Below are 10348 nucleotides of genomic sequence, written 5' to 3'. Positions count from 1 at the left end.
GTAAAATCAGTATTTGAATTCAAGGTTTGTGTTTTGTTCTTTCAGTTGTAGATTTAATCTTATTCCCCTTGACCATAGTAATTAAACGTATAGCTACAGTCAGCAGAGGTGGAAGCAATACTCTCTCGAACACAACAAAAGGAACTGAACTAATTCAGCTTCACGCAGTGAATGGGTCAAGAGCACCATCTCGTGGTTTTCCCTTTCCAGAACAGATTTAATTTTTAGGAATCTTTACACTACAGCATAATTTCTTCAAAACTGTTTCAGCCCTTGACTTTGAGAGGTGGGGAGAAAACCTTCTCAAAATCTTAATTTAGATTTATTTCTTTTAAGTTCTCCGAGTCAGGACAGATTTGTCTTTTTAGGGTTATATTCAGAGTTTTTTTGAGAATGGTCACTGACAGAACTAGGAGTTTTACAATTTTTATTTTAAGCAAACAAAATATTCAACATGTTTAAAATATTGCTTCCTTGCAGGGAAACCTTTGGTTAGTGACAGCATATGCTGCAGTTTTGCCACATGCTAGAAATCAGGTTCCAAGATGACCAGCTGTGCTAAGGTGCCAGCAGTTACAGAGCTGTTTTTTCCTGTTTTGGTTCTTATATGTTCCACAGTCCTCAGAGTAGAAAAGCTTCTGCTGGAGGACAAATTAAACTGAGTATATACAAACTTGTCCTTGTCCAAGTGACTACATCATAACTGTTTGGCACTTCTCTTCAGTTTCTCTGCTTGCTATAGTGAGACAGTTGAAATTGCCTTGAAGGATTTGTGGGATGGTGTAAGCATCTTAAGCAGCTCCTTGTTTTTTTTCAGGACAGCATCGTGAAAGGCGTATGCAGTGTGGGTAAGAAGCTTATCACATTCCTGCAAAGTCACTGGAGCTGGCAAAGGCTGAGTTTGAAAGTGGTTTTTGACCACAGCTGTAGTACTTGGGAACGACTCATCGCCATACAGCAAGTGTTATGCTCTGGCACCAGGTCTGACTCTCACGCTGATTACATATCAAAGGCAGCTCCAAGATAGGCTCAGAACAGACCTTAACAACAATCTGCATCTACGACTTTGTTCCCACCCTTGGCACATAAATCACTCTCCTCGGCACCGGTTGGGGCACCTACAAATACCACCATCCAACACCCTCTCTTTCTGAGATTTTTTTATCCCTCAGCAGCAGATGCTAGTACACTTAGGTGGGGACTGATTGTCCACTCATTTTTTTCTGCCACACACCATTCACTGAAACTATTTTTGAGACCATCCATCATGTGGCTTTAAGTTAAGATACACAGTCTTTATATAGGCACAGTTGCTCAGTGTTATTGGGCATGGTTTCAACTGCTGGGCAAGACTACCATAAAGAAATAGCTGTGTGGCCACCAGGTCCCCATGCTTTAGAAATTCTGCAAAAGAAAATTGCAAGATCAAGGTCCTTAAGGGGCTGTCAGACATCTGTTGAAGGCTATAATCTTAAATGCCTATTCTGATTATTAAAACTAAAGCTAGTAAAGAAGAATCTGAAGATTAAATAAAACAACGGGGCAAGAGCAAAGAAACAGCCACAATGCTCTGCAGAAGATCCATTACAGCTTGGCCAAAGTTTCATTAAAAGTCAAATAATTTGACCTTTTCAACAAGGTTGAGGTAGAAAGTAGGTGTTGCTTAGCACTCAGAAATTGGCAAAAAATGTGTTTCTTCATATTGTTCATCCTTAGCAGTGAGCACTGAAGTCCAACTCTTCCATCTTATCTAGAGGTAACACGGAATTTTCCTCAAAATTCTGCATGAGCAGATAAATTTCTACAGCTAAGAAAGAAAACAGAAAAAAAAAAGGTAGCTCTCTCCATTAGCACAATGTTAAACCTACAAGAGTGCATAGTTCCCCTTAGTAAACTCGAGCTGAAAAGGTAAACCCAGTAAGTTTGTAACAGCCACATCAGCTCCTGAACAGACATACAAATTTTAATTCAAAATGTATCACACACTGCAACACCAGTTTAAGACTGGATGCTTGTGCCACTTATCTCCATATCATTGTAGGAAATAGTTCAGATCACGTTATCTGTGGTCTTCAGGACACAGGAATTTCAGTAGACACAGCTGAAAATTTTATAACAAACTTTTGCTTATAGTATTTCTTATTCGTCTATGCCTAGCCTAACAGATTTTCTTCAGTTGCATGCATATCAAGATGGTATGCCCTTATTACCAGAATAAGGTATAACATCACAGAACCATACAATGACATGGGTTGGAAAGGACCTTAAAGATCCATCTAGTTACAACTGTACTGCTATGGACAGGGATACCTTTCACTAGATCTGGTTGCTCAGAGGTCCATCCAACCTGGTTTTAAACACTTTCAGGGACAGGGACTTCACAACTTCTCTGGGCAATCTGTTTCAGTGCCTCACCACCCTCACAGTAAAGAATTTTTTCCCCAATAACCAATCTAAACCTACTCTCAGTTTGAAGCCATTCCGCCTTATCCTGTCACTACGTGCTCTCCAGCTTTCTTGTAAGGCTCTCTTTAGCTACTGGAAGGTTGCGATTTAGGTCACCCTGAAGCCTTCTCCAGACTGAACAAACCCAACTCATAGATGTGCTCCATCTCTCTAAAATTAGCAGCCTTCTAACCTTCATTTTTCTGGCTGGAGCATATCTGTTAGTGGACTTAAAAAGACAAAATATTTATGGAATCAAAATTATTGATAAAACTCAACAAGCCTCTTATTTTAAGTCTCAGGTTTAGGTTAGGAGATTAAGTTTGCCACATAAAAGCAGAATGCTAGAGGTCCTACTCAACTGTTTCTACCACTGGTGTCACAAATGGAAATTTAACAAGTGTAGGAAAAGTTGCCACGCAGTATATAACTGTTGTCCCAGTTCAACAAGCAGGACCTACAATGCCATCTCCCCATCTTTTACCTACCATCAGCGAAAACCACCCCACCCAAACCCCAGACATTTCCATAGTCTATTTCTTGAAAGCTTGCCTTTCTTCACTGTGCCATCAGGAATATTTTACTGACAGTGACCAAAATTCTGCAACAGCAGCATAAAATCAGCCAATAGTAATTTTTTTCATTGAATTTGTAGCTTCAGACACCATTGGCAATTACTAAGAGCCTTTAGGTAAGAGATGCAGGAACACAGCATGAGAATGGATTTAGGACATTTTACACAAATCCAGGAGACTTCCACTTTTCTAAATCAACATTTTTAAAATCATGTACTAGAAACTTGACAAGAGCATGAGAAGTAATCTTCTAGGAAGATAAACAGAGGTCCACATTTGCCCACCAAGTTGTTGAGATCAGCAATTTATTTTCACATTTACAAGACAAACATGAATAATATTTACAAATATATACAAATATTAAAATTAATATTATTACTTTCAAAAAAAGTTGAAGTATTTTTTAGCAGTATTGTCAACATACAGCACTTTTTTAATTAAGTTGGAAGAGGTATCACCTCAGTTCAAAGAAAACTTGAACTTTCTGAATGAAGAAATGAAAAGCACTTAAGATCACATAAGAGGAACCATCAGAGAAAATGGTAGTATGAATGTCTGCATTTTAAAACCAAAGACAAATCTTTGAAAAATCATAAAAGCTAGACTTCCCCATCATTTGAAGTTAAAAGGGGCTTCACTCACCTCACCTGATAGCACTAGAAATGCTTTTAAAAGCCTTTTGAACAGGACTAATAAAGAGTACAGGGGAATAATATAATTAACTTTTTCTATAAATATGGAATAGCAGAAAATATTTTCTTTGATTTTCTTCATGGATGACAAAAAGCTTTTATGAGACATCTGACAATTTGTATTGGGAGGGATGGATCACAATCTCTTTAGATTCTGTTTGCTTTTCTTAGTCCCAGGAACTGGCCCTGGTATAGAGTTGGGTTTCACTGGTTTGCCACTAATGCAGTCACTGGAACTGTGGTAGCTGCACATGCACTTTGTGCAAAAGTCAAAGCCACAACTTTCACGACTGCACGTTGCTCTTTGGAGATAGGAGTCATACTTTGCAGGTGAGCCACAGCGGTGGCAGGCTCTAAGGCTTTCAGTATTTTTCAAGGTTCTGGCAACCTGTTGGAAGAAACCAAATCATGAGCAGGGGGTTAATATACTCTCCAAACATTTCCTGATGTCATTTAAGTACCAAGAAACATATTATAACTTCTCCTATGATAGAGTGATAATTTAAAAATGGAGCCTTTTATCAAATTCTGATGTAGACCGAACAGGAACAATCAGTCTACAACTGTATGTACTTTGTACTGGAATAGAGGTAGTCAATTTCAAATTCTGTAAATTTAAAGGACTGGCTAATCAAAAGCAGTAACAAAAACAGCCCTCCTGAATCTTCCAAACCTCATTCAAGGATGGTGATTCAGTTAGCTCTAATTTTTTTAAAGAAGAAATTAAATCTGAATTCCATTTAAACCATTGAATAATTTTTGAAAAGTGAGAAATGCATCAGAGATCTCAGCTATGGAACACTCAGCTTTAGACACCAAATGGAAGCAACTCCTCTCCAATTAATTAATTTTTGACAGAAAAACATATCCACCTTTCAAAATTATTTTACATTAGAAAATTATAGACCTGTATAACACCTTATATAATTCAATTGTTAAAAGCAAAAGGTTTATATAATCTGAATATGATGCACACAGACATACAGGTCTATCAGGAACAAAACTTTAGACCGCTACTGAACAGTTATACTTTCACATCCTTAATAATACAAAGTCCTATACAGTAATACTGGAGCATCTTGATCATACTTTCCAATGCCATTATATCTTCTCCTCTTATTGCACCAATTTGCAGAAAAAGAAGTGAGCCTGAACATAAAGCCTTTTCCTAGTTGGGGAACTCTACTGCTCACTAACAATCTTCAATAAACAGTTTTAAAAGTCTTATAAGATACTTGCATGCCGAAAAAAAAGACAGCTTAAGAAAAACAATAAGGTGAAGGGAAAAGGGCTGTTGGCAGTTGCTGACAACTCTAAATGTGGGACACACTATAAATATGTAATTAAATAAGTAACTTTAATGTCAGATGATTCGCTGTGAAAAAACCCAACATAGAATGAACAGAAGAAATATGCATTGCTATTTTTTCTTAAAAATAGGACCTATTTAGTTTTCAGTCCCCACCTTTTTTTTCCCTTTAAATTGACCATCAATTTTGAAGCAAAATCGACAGGTTTTGTGACATTGCTTATCTAGAAAACATACGATTCCTTATAAGCCCAGGGAAAAATAACAGGTAATTACAAAACTTTATGTCTGATAGAAAAAAAAACACTAGGTCAATTTCCTAAGAAGGAAAAAAAAGTGTGTAGAATATCCCAGTATGTCAATATTATCCATTTAGCTTCTGACAATGTCTTAAAACAGGCACACTAAGCAAAAATCTGGCATCAATACTAATAAGAACTATAAGCACTTGAAATAGGAGACACTATTTTCAGAAATATGCTTTACAAGCTGATTGTGTGCTAGACATGTAAGAAATTAAAGGTGAATGGAAACCATCACTTACCTCAGAAAACTCCACGAGCCTGCTGTGATTCTTAGATGCTTTGGATCTGGTGCCTTTTTTGTTCAAGATTTTTGGTGGGTTTGCTTTCTGAATGGAAGCTAAAGACACTCTGTAGAGAACATACTCCCTTGTTGCAGCATGCTCCGGTGCTTTAGTATCATTCTGATGAAAAGAAAAACAAGACAAATCTGAGAAGAGACTTACCTGATACTGTTTTTTTGTTTCATAGAAGTTAACAAGCAATGTTTGACCCTTCCTCCTTATTTCCAATAATAAACCATCATATCAAGGAGCATGTTACTGATTCTACCTTAACTTTCTCAGTCACCTCTGTTATAAATGCATAGAACAGCTCCCCAGTTCAGACCACCCAAACCAGCAATCTATTATGTAATCCTACTTTCATATTAACACAATCATTATTTAAGCAGAGCATGTAACATACTCATTACAATGTTTTAAAGCACAAAGCAGTCTTTCTAATTCTTTATGGTGAATAGGAATGCTTGAAGCTTTCATTGTGAAAAGTAAACTCCTACCGATTTTCCTGGTTTCTAGTTCAGGTTAAACAAAAAAGCATACAACAGCAGGGAGGAAATCAAACTTTGTGGGTTCAACATTCAGTGGTGTCCAAATGTTCCACTCTAACAGGCTAGCACTGTACAACACTACATCAAAACTCAAACTGGTTGACTACCTTATCCTTTGAAGGATCCTAAGCCTTGTTTTGTTGTCTCTCCACTTCTCAGGAAAGACAGACGTTCACAGTGTTTTAAGAGTCCTCACTTGATAAAGTGCAATGCCAGAGTGGTTGGAGCTAGTATTTTTTGTTTCATAGGACAAAGAGGCATTAGGAATAGCTCACAGTGCAAAATGCTTTTCAGTATACTGGGCTGGAAAATAAACAGCTGCTGGAATGTAAAAAAAGAGAGCCTAAGTTGTGCAGCCAGCTAAGTGCTTTATCCTGGTCTCTTTCCTTCCTGGATCAGTGAGGATACTGAAGCAAGCAAGCCTCTGCTGAGAGTCTCTAGGGCTGTGCTGGAAGAGACTCTCTCCTTTCTGCTTTTCTCTGAGACAAAGGACACCTGCATCTCTCCTTTGGGCCACCTTCTCAGTCAACCTTCCTTGGGATCCCCAAAGACTGATGTGCCTAGCAACACTTGACACAGGGCATCCTAACAGAACAAACTGAGACCCTCCAGTGAAGGTTTTCAACCTAAGAAACTCTTCAGTGATCTCTTAAGGCTAGGAGGAGTTCTGAAATAGCAGAAAGATACTGATGGTTCAGGCCCAAATTACCTCACAAGTGCAAAAACTTACAGAGAGGTTTTTCACAGCTTTACTATACAATTGGAAAATCCATTTATCTTCACGTAGAATCTTCTGCCATGTTGTGCTGACTTTGGCAAAACTGCAACGACAATACGAACATATCAGTTGCATCCTAAGAAAGAGATTTATTTAACAGCAAAAGTAACTAATTTTTTTTTTTGTGTAAAGATAGAATATGTTCACAGTTGTAGTCTTTAACTGCCTTCTTGGGAAAAGACATTCTCCATAAATATCATAACTCACATTGTCAATTCATGATTTAGTATATTAACATATAATACTATCCATTGATTAAACATCACAGGCTCCATATCTAAAACATTAAGCCATCTGATTACACTGTTTCCTTTACCAATACAATGAGGTCAATATACTTACTTTATTAAATCCACCTCGCTGAGATGCCGTAAAATGTTTGCTAATATATGCTTCAGGTTCTTTTGGAAGAGCTCAGCAAGAATGTCTATTCTATCTAGGCCCATTTTCTTTCCAATTAAGTTACAAAGTTCAAGTTTTCCCCTAAAAACAATTTTGTCTATAGCAGCCCAAGACTTGAGATTTCTTTTACCATTCTTTTTCAAAGTTGAGCAAATCATTTCTTCAAAATGGCTTACTGGCAACAAAGTCTTCTTTGAAAACTGTTCTTGGTTTTGGTTTTTCATGAGACAATTTTTTGGTGTGCCACAGAGATTCCCAGCCAAAGGTATACTATCCTCATGTTCTATAGCATCAGTGTACTGAGTACTTAACATAGAGGAATAACCACTGTCCTCATTAAGTTTACTGTTTTCCAGGGCCTCCATTTCATAGACAACTTCATGTCTCTGAGTTACTTGTGTATTTTCTTTGTTATGTATGAGTCTTTCTCCATCTTCAAGTTCTAGATTTCTGGTGGCTGCATGGTATGAGTCATTGAGGAGTATTTTCTGATGCTCTTTTGCACAGCTTTTACAAAACTCTTCCTCATAATTCAAGGAGGAGGATTTTTCCAGTCTTGTTTTTTCCACAGCAGAGTTCAGTGGTGCAGACCCAGTACGAAGAGACGCACAATCAAAATCGCATTTCATTTTGAAAGAGCGGTTAAGGTTTGATTTCATTTTGTTTGTATCCTGCAAGAAAGAACAAGGACAGTATTACAATACAGTGTAAATTACATCACAAATCGTTTTTCTTATAAAGAATTGACCATGTTTTCCTTCTGTATTGTGAATTTTATACTTTTATCTAACTCACCCTCCACAGTCTAAAATCCTAAAACTAGTGGAACTAAGGATTTGGACAGCCATTAATTAAATCTATGTAAGATCGTCTCAAAACTAGAATTCTATGCTGCATATAACTAGGGCAAGAAAACTGACTAGGTGATTTATTTTGTCACTATTCCACCACAACAGTTTACTTTCAGGCACATCAAAGCCTCCACTTCCTACCCTAAATGTAGCAACATAGTCAGGACACTTGTGGTCCCTGCACGGGACATCAGTGGCAGAGGGTCCACGAGTGACAGCAGGCCTGTGCATGGGCATATCCGGAGCAGAGAAGCCTGAAGTTTGCATCCAAGACCAGAGGCAATGCTGCTGCAGCCAGGTATCTGGCATTTTTAAAATGCCAGAGGCTGGGTGGCACAGGAAAAACTTAAGTGCTCGCATGGATGTGTAAATTAGAAAGACAAGCAGCCACCCATAAACAATGGTCAGAATAAAACAAAAGTTACTTATAAGCATGATTTCAAGAGGGTGAGACGTGGATAGATATCACCGGGAAATAGAGCTTGTCTTGCGCGGTTTCTTTCCCTCCCGCTCGAAATGCGGTGCTATCTGTATTAACAATTGCGGGGGGATGAGCGAGGGCTGAAGGGGAGAAGGAAGCCATCTCTGTCTGCCCTGTTAAATCTAAAGGGAAACAATTTTCATCTTGCTTTGTAATCCGTAGGAAACATAAGCTCACGAATTTGAGCAAGAATTTTAAAGAATTTAAGCACTTCCAGCAGTTTTGGAAAGAAGGGTTAGAAAAATGTGTTTCATGAACGATTCAGAGAAGAAGTCCCTTCTTTGTACCTACATTTGGAAGAAGGGACCAAATACGGTTATATCTTTAAATAGTGTGAGTGGAGGGAGAGATGCAAGCCCACATTAAGTTTCCTCTTTCCCTTCCCCCCTTCCTTGCGAGGGAGCAGAGCACCTTTTGGGCTGAAATCCTGATGAACTGGAAAATGCCCCCCCGGCCCTCCCCCCCATCACGTTTTAGTGCACCAGGGCCGGCCCCGACCCCCGGAGAAGGGGGCTCAGGCGCGGGGCCCCGCGGCGCTGTTCGGCTTCTCCCGCCCAGCGCTCAAGATGGCCCGGCCGGGTCGGCGGCAGGTAGACAGGGTCCCGGCTCTGCCATGCCCCACGGCCCCGGGAGCCTCGTTCTGCGACTTCGGGGGTCTCCCCTTTCCCCGGCAATGAAGAATTCTCCCTAAAATGGTAGTGGCGGGGGGCGCAGGAGCGCGCCCGCGGGATGCCCCCTCCGGCGGCGTGGTCCGGCGAGCGGGAGACAGCGCGGCGCGGCACCTCCCGCCCCTCGCTGCCCGCCGGCGGGAGCGGACCTGCGCTTCCCACCCCACCCCAATCGCGGTCCCGACAGTACGGCGAGCAGCCCAGAGCACCCCGCACGCGGCTCCTTGGCGGGATCGCGGCGCTCCGTGGCCGCCCATGAGCGGCCGTCCCGTCTCGCCCTATCTCCATCCCGTCCCGCCGGCGGGATAGCTACAGGGCTAGGCTGCGGAGGGCAGCGGGACAGGTCGGCCCCGGGAATCCCCATCCATAATCCATCTGCCGCCCCGCGCAATACCAACAGCACCCCCAGTTCCGTTGGTACGTACGCCGGCAGTTCCCGCTACCCCGGTCACTGAGCCCTGCCGGCGGAGCCTCGCTGGCCCGAGCCGGTCCCGCCGCGAAGCTCTGAGCACGGAGCCCCACCGCCGCGAACCCGCTCCAGGACGGACCGCTCTCCGCGGCGCTCACCTGAGTGGCCGCGCGTTCCGCGGTGGCGCGCCGGGAGCAGTGCGAGTGCCGCGCTCGCCGGGCGCTTTTTAAAAACTTTGAATTTGGTATCCAAAACCGCGCCAGCCAATCGCGCGGCGCCGGCGGGAGCGACGTGACCAATGGGAGGCGGGCAGAAGGCGGGGGCCAATCAGAGGCGCGGGGGGCGGTGCCGGCGCGGGCTCGCGTTTTCCCTCCTCGGGCGCGGGGAGGGAGGTGATGGCGCGGCCGCGGCTCCCGCCCGGACGCAGCTCCCGCCTGCCCGAGACTCCCGCCCGCCCCTTCCTCCCGCCCTCCCAGCCCCGCACGGCCTCGCGGCGCTCTCTCAAAGGAACGACCGACTTCCGCGCCTCGGGAGTGACACGCGCCTAAGCTCAGTTTGGCGCCCAGCTACATCAACGTTTGGCCATTTAAATGGACGCGCCTGA

The 10348-nt window shown here is 42.2% G+C and overlaps 1 protein-coding gene across 2 annotated transcripts; it reads right to left on the bottom strand.

Annotated features, from left to right (window-relative positions):
• Positions 1-3430: 3430 nt before the first annotated feature.
• FBXO5 (F-box protein 5) lies at positions 3431-9975 on the bottom strand. Of its 2 annotated transcripts, none has more exons than XM_071547949.1 (5): positions 9903-9975; positions 7276-8006; positions 6886-6976; positions 5566-5727; positions 3431-4100 (listed from the first exon to the last, which is right to left on the bottom strand). In XM_071547949.1, the coding sequence occupies exons 2-5, from the start codon at positions 7992-7994 to the stop codon at positions 3849-3851; spliced, it is 1224 nt and encodes a 407-aa protein (XP_071404050.1). In that variant the 5' UTR covers positions 7995-8006; positions 9903-9975; the 3' UTR covers positions 3431-3848. The 2 variants fall into 2 exon arrangements, with proteins under 2 accessions (XP_071404050.1, XP_071404051.1); XM_071547950.1 differs by lacking the exon at positions 9903-9975 and adding an exon at positions 9761-9835.
• Between the last annotated feature and the right edge of the window lie 373 nt (positions 9976-10348).

Source organism: Pithys albifrons, chromosome 2, assembly GCF_047495875.1.
Source record: "Pithys albifrons albifrons isolate INPA30051 chromosome 2, PitAlb_v1, whole genome shotgun sequence".
Classification (NCBI taxonomy): domain Eukaryota; kingdom Metazoa; phylum Chordata; class Aves; order Passeriformes; family Thamnophilidae; genus Pithys; species Pithys albifrons.
This window is presented reverse-complemented; position numbering and strand designations above follow the sequence as displayed.